We start from the raw sequence: 12,086 nt of genomic DNA, 5'->3' as shown, positions 1-12,086 counted from the left end.
TATTCAATGCATAACAATAACAGTACAGACAGACTTATAAACTGTGCAGTTACCCAAAACAGTGAATGCAATAACTGCAGGACACTTGTGTAAACTTTATGCTGAATGTGCCCCTGAGTGTCGGATACGTCGGACACAGAAAGCTAGCTTGCAAAAAAATACTGCTCAACATGTTATTGGTATATTTTCCATTTTCATACTTTCCATGCCTGTCTTTTGACTTACTGCCTCCCAGGCAGCACCTGGTGATGAAGACCACGATGAAGACCCAAGAGAATATAAAAATGAATTTAATAGTAAAAAAGTAAAACTGTTGCTTAACACAAGGCAAAGAAAGCCATGCGATTTACAGTATATTTGGTATATTACCAAATATAAATTGTAACAGCATCGTAGGCGACAAACATAAAAATACATCTTTTGATTGACTTCTGTTCAAATTCAAAACAATAACAATAAAGTGACAAAACATCAGATATATTACTATAAAAAAAGGAGAAAGCATGTAACACAGAAGTTTTGGCACAATAAATAGCAGTGCATTGTTTGTGTTTAACACTTTGACATCCAGTACACGTGCAGCAACATACAGTATGTGTAAGCACTGTTAATAAAGAAATGTTTTTAAAAATGACATAAATAGTCAGTACTAAAAGCATTGCAACGAGATGTCATAAAACTGCATCGTCTTTGATACTGAAACTGCAAATACTAAATATGGGTAAACTTACTGGCTAAGAACAAAGAGTGTGTACTTTTATGACAATGTACGAGTTAAAACGGAGTCCTCTTCAAAGTGACCTGTAATGGAAGAGAAAAAAAGTGTTGCAGCTACCTTCTGTCTTCAGTCAGCTTTCTGTCACAGTGCAGCCACAGCGGTGATTGTCTCAGTTCTCTGACTGTCTCTGCCTGTAGAGAGTAAATGGTCTGAGGCGCTCTCAGCTGACCCGTCAGAGGCGTCTTCCTCATTGGACTCTGGTAAAGCTGAGTACGTGGGAACGGCGTTGAACATGACAAAACCAACAGTGATGACGACAAACGACATGATGTACAGGGTTGAGAACTGAGGATGAGACAGAAGATAAACATGTTTACTGCATGCCACAACTTTAACTCGCCAATTTATTATTTTTCTACCTGTACATACATCACAGTATATATATATATATTGAGTCTTAGATTTTAATCACATCTTAAGTTAGGGATGTCATGAGAACCAGTGCTTTGTCACCAAGTTGATGCCAAAATTCTGAAAAAAAAGCGATGGTTTTTGTTTTATTCCCTTACCATAGGTATCATATGTACTGTTGTTGATAAGAATGCAATTCCTCTGGACCTGACAGGGTACGCCTACAAGTGTTCTGGTCCACTGTTAAATGCCAAAGGAAGAACGCCCACTAGCACAAGAAAACAATCGAGGAAGATGGCCACAACTGCCATTGCAGTGACAGCTTCGCCTCGGCTTGTTGAAAAGTGTTGTGCACCATATATTTACATTAAGCTACAAACTACAGCAGCTGACGAGGCGCCAAGAGTCGAAAAAATGTTCAACTTTGGGTAAAACAATAAACTCGTCACTGACACTTTTAACCGAGCAGTCCAATTACAGTGGAGGAGGGGAGCTGTTGGAGCTGGTATTGGTATCAACTACAAAACTTTTGGTATCATGATATGTCCCAAGTGCCAAATGCACACTTTTTTAATGGTCATTAGGGTTGCACTTTGAAAGTCCGACATTCAAACCAACAGTTGGAGACACTAAGTCAAATGAGATTGCTTCAAGTCGAGCATTCGTGCTTTCTGGGGACAATTTGGTCCCCAGATTTTGCTGTGAAGTGAGTGCTCTTGACTTTCAAGAACCAAAATCTTCTTTGGTTTAGAGAGCTGTGGACCTGCAGGCATCGCAACAGAGGAGAAGAGAGGAGAGACCTTTTGCTGGGAAGTGCTGAATCTACAGTACACAGCAACTTAATACGATACAGTCTCTGGCTTTGGTTTGATATCTAGTGTTGGCAAAAAATATTGTTGCACATTTACGACCCGTCGTAGCGCCGTTAGCTTGTTTACTATACCACGTGAATGCCACTGTCACGCAATTGCACACATATAAACAGGGTATTAAAACTAGTTTGATGTCTAAAATCAAACCCTTTGAAACCCAAATAAACATATATAAATATCTGACATAAACACTGTAACAGCAGTTGATGCTTTCTAATGGTACTCACTGTGTAATGGAAGAGGAAGATGCCACAGAAGAGGCTGAAGAGGTCGGCAGTGAGCAGAGAGAGGTTGACCGCAGTAGCACTGGTCACCTTTACCACCACAGGCATGAAGCTGTACAGTGCGTACATACATAGAGCATAGACTACAAATAGCATGCCTGCAGAACACAATGAATAAACTTAATTAAGAGACGGCTATGATTCTGTTTCAATAGTCACTGTGTACTCAAATACTCAACTTTAGTAGGACAGAAAGTAAACTTACATATGTGAAAGTCCCATTTTATTGATGCTACTGCTCGAGTTTCTAATGCAGCTCTGCAAAACAAAGCAATTCAAAGTTAGCATACTGAGGGAACCACTTTGCATGTGGCTGCAGTGGTCTCTTTTGTTCTGTAACAGAATATATGAGAGATTTAAACATTAACCCACAGCTGTATGCCACTGATGAGGGTCCCAAAGAGACCCATCATGCCCAAGAATTCAATCCGGCTCAAGTTTTTAACTGTGTACTCTTGGCACACGTTGGATACAGCATAGAGGACGGCACTGAGCAGGACCAAACAATCTCCCAGCACCACATCGGTGGCTGCATAAAGAAAAAAAAGACAGTTACAGAAAGACATTTGAAAGTACATAACATTAATATGGCAACTTTTGAGCAAGAGGCACCATGTCTGGGCCATCATTCAGACCAGCCAATCACAGCTGTGGCTCATTCTGGATGCTGGAAAAGCTCGATAAAAAGTTTTTAAACTTTTATGGAGAAGATAATACATTTTAAAAAATTATAAATCACATTTACGCATTGAAGGACGATTGGAAACATAAAATAGACATAATGGCCATTTTGTTGCTATAAAGTTTACACAATAACACCCCTTTTATATATTTATTATTTTGATAAATAACGTGCTAAAAAGTTTTTAAATTTAGTCTCAGTACTTTACAAATATACATAATTTTCAAAAAGTGTCCATACTGGATCCCTGGTCTCTTCCAGCCAGGATGTCGGCTCCCACCATGGCCCCGACCCCCAACAAACACACCGCCACGGCTACAAAGTGGACCAGCTTGTAGCGAGTCTTCAGGAAGAACCAGGAAAGTACCATCAGCACTGGGATTACAAAGCAGTCCAGCAGCTGAAACACACAATGACAAGCTGGCATTTTTTATATGGACATATATGGATAAAAGTCAGAAAGACACAGTCATCTTTGGAGGTCTCATTACTGATTAAAATACTTTGTATACAAAATATTATTTGGCAATAGAAAGAGTAAAAGCAGATATTAACTATTTAATAAATCTAAAGTTGGAGTTGCATAATTTCCATCATAACATCACTGCTAACACCTTACAAGTGAGGAGTTTGATATTTTTACACTATTTCTGACATCAGGAAGTCTTCAGTAAACATCCTGCTCACTTGAATTGATCGTGTAAGTCACTTTCTAAGCAAAAATGTCAATCATCACCCATTGTACGGCTTTCCCCTGTGAGGATTTGCTGCTTTTCTTGGTTCTCTTTGATAATACTCTAAATATCTTTGGATTTTTAAAGAATTGGCCCAACAAAGCAAGATGTTTTAAGACGTCACCGTAAACTGTGAGAATTTGAAATGTACAATTTCTAATGTTCTTTTGGGCATTTAAGAAAAACAAAATCGACAGACTAGTTTATAATGAATCTAACCTTGACTTGAATACATCAACTTCACAATTTTAACATTTCAACAGTTAAGTGACAAATCAGGATGATTTTCTTTTACCTGTATACTCGTCAGGGTGGTAAACTGGTATGCCTTCACAACTGTGTAGTTTGCCTCCACGTCTGCCAGACCCATAACCAAATATTTCCACCACTTGGTTTTTAAAATTTGCAGGATGTTTCTGTCACCTGTAGAAACCAGGAAAACTTACTTCAGAGTAAGAATGAAAAACATTTTTTTCCAAAAGCAAACATATTAGTGTTTTGATTTTTTTTTGTAAGAAAATGCTTAAACGTGCTTTTTTCCATGACAGAAACCAAGTACAACTTTGTGCAACATTGACACAATGAAGAGGAGAATATTTCCAATAAAGCACCTGTGTGACTGGAGCCTTCATGGGTTTACATACTGTGGAAACACAATGACATCAGCAAGTTTAACCCCCATCTCACAGATTTGTTTTGTGATTATTGTTGGCCGAAATGGCAGAATTTACAGCAGCTTTTTGAAAATTTGTTAAAAAATGTCATCATTTTTTGTTATTTTATCTTAAATTGGCGTAAATTTTAAAGCTACTTTAATCGAGATATTTTAATCAAACAGTGTGTATGTGCATGAGGACGCTCTTTTTCTCAACTCCATGGAATTTTTGTTTTCACGCAACTGTTTTAACTTACATTTTCTTTTCATCTGTGTATTTTCAAGACAGAAACCAGCTGTTAACTGCAAAAACAGGCGAAGACAAAACCTCCACTGTACACTACCTGCTCAGACAAAGTTAGCAACTCGCTTATAGATATAATGGAGCATTTTACAGCTAAGGAACAAGAGATTTACCACAGAGGTTGTTTTTAAGAAAAACCTCCAAATGAATATATCTTGTTGTTCTTGCTCCCAAGTGACCAGGTAATCAATTAATGCAGATTTAAAAGTTTCAACTGAGCGCTAAAGAACTGGAGACAGCTTAAAGGTTGAGTTGAGAAACCTCTCAGGATCTCAGTAATGATTTCTAATTGGGCATTTGTATCATAATGTGTTACCCTGTGTAACCTTAGTGTTTCCCTCTAATGCCACACAGTGCTGCCAACAAGCTCCGTAACCTGATTAGTTTTAGGTATTAGATTAGAGACGGTTCTGCTTCAGTAAACTGGAGAAGCTTGGACAAAGTGATATGTAGCCTTGGGGAGCAAGAACTACCTGAGGAGACGAGCTAAAGGGTACAGTTAAATTTGATTTGCATTTACTGCAAAGTGGTGAATTAAAACCAGTCTGGTAAAACCATCCTGATAACGTGAGCTCAACATTGTTTCTCTTGGTCTCAGTTTGGACTCGCTGCCACACAAAACACTTCCAATGAGCAGGAGTTACTCATTTTGACAGACAAACGTCTTCAGCCAATCCTGATGTTAGCAATACTACTTCTCTACTACACAAATATGTCTTCAGTTAGACATTAATGCTCAAAAGATACCATTTATTATGTTTACCATTTGTATGCGTCGTGTACCTTGTGTACAACAATCCCCATGAGGTTTTCCAATACACTGAAGTTAACAGCATATTTCAGCATTTCTCATTACCAGCTGCCTCGACTGCTAAATACCAGCTGGCAGTGCTCTTGTTGTCTGTCCAAAGAATTATGATCTGCGTGGCCGTGATCCCGAACATCTTCTTCATCACCAACAGAACCAGTTATTAAATCAAGCTTTTGCCAAATTCAGTCAGAAAAACGGCAAAAACGTATTTTCTTCTGAGAATCTCAGCGAGTGCGTTCTCTTATTGTTGTTACAGACTCTATTGCTGATTTAACTTCAGTTTTATCGCTGTGTTTTCATGCTAATGCCGAAATTAGAACTTGCTGCCGCATCGTTTGCGTTGGCAGAAAGTCCAGACTGATACAGAGAGAGAAAAACAGGATGCTGTGCTCACATGATTAGCGTGGTTTTACCAGGCTGTTGAACTACTGGAGCATCCATGAACTCAAAAGAAACCTTAATCAATCACCAGCTTTGAAAACAATTCAAAAGTCCAGATATGTTGACCTTTGCGGGTGCAGAGGATGGTCGTGTAGACGAGCAGCAGCAGGGCGTAGTTGAGGAAGCTCTGCAGCATGGGCGTCTCCACCCCGGCATCGGCCAGGTACTGACAGCTCACCGCCGTCCCACAGATCAAAAGAGACAAGACCTGCCCCATGATAATGGTCTTCAGCAGCTGCCTGGAGGGTGAGGGAGAGCATCATGTGTCAAATACATCGCAAAGGCAACACCTATACATGATAATACAATGCAACAACACAGCCCGTTCTGTTGACTCTGTGTCAGACTCATAAAGGTGATGTGAGGGAGGACGGCGCTGAGCCTGAAGGCAAAGCTCTCAATATACAAGTTAATCTACATTCCAGTTTTTACGTGTAATAATGAGCTCTGTGCAAAAACGCAACAAAGAAATACTTCTACAGTATGTGGCCCACTGACTACCCGCGTTTCTGCTGGCTCCTCCTGCGAGTTCTCACTCACCTAATAGACTTGACATTATGATGACATCATGGATTTTTTAATTGCTTTTCTTGGCTCCGGTAAAGTTTTACAAATATAAAACCACCATGGCTAAAAAAATTCAGAATGTAAGGATTCACAATTGATCTTGTTTGCAGTTTGAGGTGTCCTGTCAACAGTTTTACAGATGTCTCTTTTTAGAATGTTGGTTTATGGGAAAATGCTTTCTGGGCCGTCGTGGTTAGCACTGTTGCCTCACAGCGAGAGGGTCCCTGGTTCGAATCCCAGTTCGAACCCCAGTTGGAACGGGGTTCGGTTCGGGCAGGGGCCCTTCTGTGTGGGTCTCAGGGTCTCGAATCCAAAGACATGCAGCTCAGGTTAATTGGTGACTCTAAATTGCCCTTAGGTGTGACTGTGAGTGTGTATGGTTGTTTGTCTATATGTGTCGGCTGGCAAACTGTCTGGCAAACTGTCCAGGGTCCGCCCGATGACTCCAGCACCCCCGTGACCCTTACGAGGACAAGCTGACACTGACACTGACTGACTGACTGGTTTATGGGAAAATGCTTTCTTGGCCGTCGTGGTTAGCACTGTTGCCTCACAGCAAGAGGGTCCCTGGTTCGAAACCCGGTTGGAACGGGGTTTAGTCCGTGGGCGGGGGCCCTTCTGTGCAGAGTTTGCATGTTCTCCCCGTGTCTGCGTGCTCTCTCCGGGGTCTCCAGCTTCCTCCCACAGTCCAAAGACATGCAGCTCAGGTTGATTGGTAACTCTAAATTGCCCTTAGGTGTGACTGTGAGCGTGTCACAGTCACACCTGATAAATGATTGATAACTTGCTTATGGACCACAACAGATTTTTTTTGCTGCAATAGCATGAATGGCCACTGGGTAATATCTGCTGCAAGGGGGAAACGCCTTTCCTGGGGTCAATGCCATGGATGTATTATAGTAAAATCTGGATACAACTGTGGGGGCTCGGCCTCGTTCATTCCTGAGAACTCTGCAGTTATCAAATTTCTGAAAGAGCGCAGTCAAAGTTAACCAACAACACTGTAGCTAACGTGACGTTATCCGGCTTTTATCTAATGTTAGCGAGCAAGAAATTATTGTTCATTGTTAATTTATTCACCTTGGTCATTGTAATGCCACTCAACACTGAGTAATAAATTCCACTTCTTTACGCATTTTTTTTTCAGTTCATCCTTCTTATAGATTGTATATAATGTCTGTGTCTTTATGTGCAGCTTATGATCTGCCATATCTTTCATGTTTAGAAATATGACTTTGCAGAGTTCGATTTTTTTCTTAAAGTGGAGAAATACTTTATTATTCACAGTGTGGAGCGGCATTACAATGACAAAGGTGAAGAAATTAACCATGAACAATAATTTCTTGCCGGCTATCGTTAGATATAAGCCGGGTAACGTCACGTTAGCTACAGTGTTGTTGGTTAACTTTAGGTTATCTGACCGCACTCTCTTTCAGAAATTTGATAACTGCCGTGTTAAATCTCCATGAAAAGTGACTAAATTAATGTGAAATAAATTTATTGTAGTAGAAAGTACAATATTTCCCACTTGTCGATAACAAGCTAGATTACCTGAGTAAATATCGACCGGTATCATTAATTTACGAGGCAGCGACACTCATCATTGTGCTCTCTGATTAACTCCTCGTACATACGGCACATTCAACTCTTAATATTATTTCTCTTCCAGCTTCAACTAAACAAATGTAAGTTTTGTGACACGTTGATGTTGTAACTGCATTTGAGCTGATTTAGAAAGAGACCTGGACAAGTTAAAAAATCTGCCAGAAACTACACATTGCTGTGATTGGATGGCTCCACTGTGAGCATTTTTCCGGGTTTTGAAAAGTGTAAAATACTCGGATCTACTGGCCCATAGTGCATGCATAGTAGTAATTAACGACAGCCGAAAGCTGCCGAGTGCGGCCGAATGTACCCGAACACTGACTCCGACTCACTGGCTCACTGGTAAAAAGCTACTGTTAGGCTATACACGAACTACATCGTGGTCACCCATATTCAACGTCACCACTACAAACACTGTAAAAACACGTTAAAACACGATAAAATATTATAAACAGATAAATCTTCAAGTTCAAGTGTGACTCTGTAAAGCTGTAAAGGCGGACAAGCGCGTTAAATGAGTTTCTGTGTCCGCTGTGATGACGTCTGACGTCCCCAACAAACACTGTAGTCCCATTTAGCCACTTGTTAGCAACCGCCTTTTTTAAGACAAGTAAAACCTTAAAAGCTCAAAAACTGGGTTTAAGTGGATGTATTTTATGTTGCAGAACAAAACTTCGAAATATCTTTAGCCTGTGTTAACCACAGACCGTATTTAAGGCATTTTACCAAAAACCCATTCAAAAAACCCATAGACTATAAGACGAGGGAACCGGACGTGCTAAAAGGCTAACGGACTTCCGCGTTTTAGGACTCCTTCCTTCACCACTCTATTGGGAAAAGTATGTGTATGTAATGTAATTTTCATTTATTGTGCAAAATAAGAATTTATTTTATTATTTTAACATTGATATTGGTCAATACAGATTATGTGCCGATATTATCAGCATGTTGGCCAATTCAGATCATTTTAAAGCCAATATCAGCCAATACAAATGACCTGCCGATATCATCGTGCATCCCTAGTTATTACAGACATCCATTTTTATTAAAAATAACAACCATGCACTAACTATTAATGATAAGAAGTTGTAGAAGACTATTACATGCATTCTTACCTGCCGAATATGACATGCCTACTGATGTCGTCAAGGTGAAGGAAAAGCTGCTGTTTTTTGGTTCCAACCGGAAACCAACTTTTCGGGTTTCGAAACAATTTATATTTATCAAAATGCTCTGAACGGTTCAAAACTAGGTGCACAAACCAGAACCTGTTACATGTTAGGGGTAACGTCCCTGTAGAGGTATTCCTTCAAAGAATAGCTCACCCAAAATCAATATAAATGGTGTGTAGAAATCATCTCCCTAAGCTTTACACAGACCCAAAAAAGCAACAGTTTTTTTTAAATTCTGTCCTGTAGGCCTTTTGAATATTTTTACTTGTTGTCATAGCAGGAAAAGCACAGGTGTTACCAACAATGGGTCTGTCCAATTAATGTGTCCCACAAAGCCATGACAGTGCGACAGTGAGCCACCATGCATAATATCAGGACCCTGGGCCAGATAAATGGAATTCAGCCATCATTCATTTTATTAATTACACCTGTGCTTTTCCTACTGTGACATGTCATAATGTACTCTGCGAAAATGTCACTTACAATTCAGTATCTGTCAGTTAAAGTGTAGACTCGAGCTCACTGACATGTCTTTTAATGGATCAGTACTCACCATGTGAAGACGTCCCGCAAGTTGTAATTGTAAAGACGACAATCAACCCTCCATTTCCCACACAGTCTTTCCTCGTCATGCCCCTCCATATCTCTGACAGCTAAAGCTACAAAGAAACAAAAATAAGATTAAAACCTTTAAATTAAAGAATTAGTGTCTTGCACGCTTATTGTCCTCATCAAACTACCCAAGCTGAACATGGTACCAAATCTCCACAGGAATGTGATGTCTCCCATGTGACTAATTAAGCTCATAATGTGATTCTCACGAAAAAAAAAAAATTACGGTCCACAAGAAAAAGGACAAAACATGATACTACCACATAAATCAAGGAACTTATTTCATATTATATTATTCTCAGTTCGGCATACGCAACTTCACCGTACTTTACCGATATCTGATATAAATGGTTTACATTAGAGGATTTGGCGCTATGAAGTGAGCAGGTAAAAACATATTTTGGGAAAGTTAAACTACGATAAGCCATAATTATGGTATTATATGTACGCCGACTTTTAATGTGACCCCTAATGATTCGTAATATGGTCTTAATAACATGTAAACACGCACAAACGACTTGTAATAGCCACAACAATGTTCACCTGTCACTTTTTTAAATGCAGTTTGGTATGTCGTGCTCAACGCGCCAATGTCAGCTTCATTCATCGGACTTCCCGAAACTACAAATACTTAAATATAACCGTTACGCTGTACAAGTTCTATTCTAAAAAAGTAAACATAAATGTTAGTGTACATACGTTTTCTTTTTCTTCTTCGGTCATGACAAGTGTAGGGAAACTCTCCAGCTGTGATGAATTTTTATGTTTCTCAAAATAGCACCATATTGCCATCCACGTTTCTTCTCATCCTGTGTACGTCAATCTAGCATGTACTATCAAGTCCCGCCTTCTGTCCTCTGATTGGCCAACAAAAGAGACGACGCTACGTGACGTCTGCACCGCGTAGTCTCCAGTCACTCGTTGGTATGGTGCTGATGAGAGAAAATAAAAATAAAAATAAAATCATCCATTAACTTTATAATGTATAAAGGGGGTAGGGAACTTTTATTAAAGAACTGTAGGTACTTTACTAAATGGGATTTTTCAAACAAAACATGTTTACACTTTTTAAGTTATGATGCATTTGTTCCCTGCAAAAAGTCATGCATTCGGATATTTTACTTTATCAAAAGTAAAAAAAACTGTACAACTGTACAATAATTGGTGCAGTAATCCAACTGTGCAATGTTGTTTCAGTATCCTAATTTATTCTTACTTACACCACAACTATATGTTGTGTGGTATATTGAAGCATAATACACATATTTTTATATTTTTTGAATATAATTTTTTTAAATACTTTAATTTTTGCATACTTCTTTTTTCATACTCTTTTTTCATAATTTATTTTAAATTTATATGCATATAAGAGCGACTGTAAGGAATCACAATTTATCCCCAGTAATCAATGAAGGATTTCTGATTTTGAGAAAAAAACAAAGCCAGAAACTGAGTCTCTCTCTGTATTTAGGCTTCTAAATTAAATAATATTTTTGATTAATATTACCACTGTAACTACTATAGATGTTTGTGCTCATTTCAAGACCTTTATATAGCCTACTGTTGTATCATTTAGTCTAAAGCAGTGCATCATATTCTGTAAGATTACATGTGTTTTTTACTGGACAGGGAAGTTATGGAAAAACTGTAATATGGAAAGTAACAAAAGTTGTCAAACAAATGTAGTCTATTGGAGAAAGTGTAAGGTTTGTCTATTAAATGTTGTGACTAAAAGTTGCATAAAATTGGGTCTGTATATGCCTAGTACTACTAAACAATCTAAGTTTCTTCCATCACGAAGCAAATATTACTTAAAACATATATTGAATCCTCAAGAGGGTTTTTCATATCTTTTTTCACCCTTCAGAATTTTCTTGTCTGCCATGAAACCACTACTGTTTACCAAAACATTGTCTGTTATCTTCATGTGACGGTAAAAATCCTTCTTGCTAGTGTGAGAAAGCATTCGCAGCCAATATGGCCAGACAGAGAGAGAATGATAACAAACACCAAACCGATTGTAAGAAACAATAACTGTCCTTGAAGCTGTGCAAATATTTGCACGTGGCCTACAAGTTGCCTGGTGCTCACTTTCTCTATAACCTGTTTCTAGGGAGCGCCAAAAGTGGGATAAAGTTCATTTAAAGAATGAATAAGGACTTTGAGGTGAAGAGTTGTTACAGTTACATTAATAAGTATAGAATAAGTGTTCAGGTCC

At 38.9% G+C, this 12,086-nt stretch overlaps 1 protein-coding gene across 1 annotated transcript; it reads right to left on the bottom strand.

Moving 5' to 3' along the window:
- Nucleotides 1-272: 272 nt before the first annotated feature.
- On the bottom strand, nt 273-10,681 carry LOC121952605 (solute carrier family 35 member F2-like). Its single transcript, XM_042499378.1, has 9 exons — nt 10,568-10,681; nt 9,810-9,915; nt 5,979-6,151; nt 3,997-4,124; nt 3,208-3,367; nt 2,658-2,814; nt 2,491-2,543; nt 2,229-2,383; nt 273-1,063 (listed from the first exon to the last, which is right to left on the bottom strand). Exons 2-9 carry the CDS (start codon nt 9,896-9,898, stop codon nt 860-862), a joined length of 1,119 nt encoding a protein of 372 aa, XP_042355312.1. The 5' UTR covers nt 9,899-9,915; nt 10,568-10,681; the 3' UTR covers nt 273-859.
- Nucleotides 10,682-12,086: the final 1,405 nt, after the last annotated feature.

This window comes from Plectropomus leopardus, chromosome 13 (genome assembly GCF_008729295.1).
Source record: "Plectropomus leopardus isolate mb chromosome 13, YSFRI_Pleo_2.0, whole genome shotgun sequence".
Lineage (NCBI taxonomy): Eukaryota > Metazoa > Chordata > Actinopteri > Perciformes > Serranidae > Plectropomus > Plectropomus leopardus.
The sequence above is the reverse complement of the archived record's forward strand: the minus strand, read 5'-3'. Positions and strand labels throughout refer to the sequence as shown.

Coding starts and splice junctions, on each gene's coding strand:
- LOC121952605 (XM_042499378.1), bottom strand. CDS start 9,898: ATGGAGGGGCATGACGAGGAAAGACTGTGTGGGAAATGGAGGGTTGAT. Junction 4,125..5,978: donor CATCCTCTGCACCCGCAAAG/GTCAACATATCT, acceptor TGGTTTCTACAG/GTGACAGAAACATCCTGCAA. Junction 3,368..3,996: donor CCACCCTGACGAGTATACAG/GTAAAAGAAAAT, acceptor TGTGTGTTTCAG/CTGCTGGACTGCTTTGTAAT.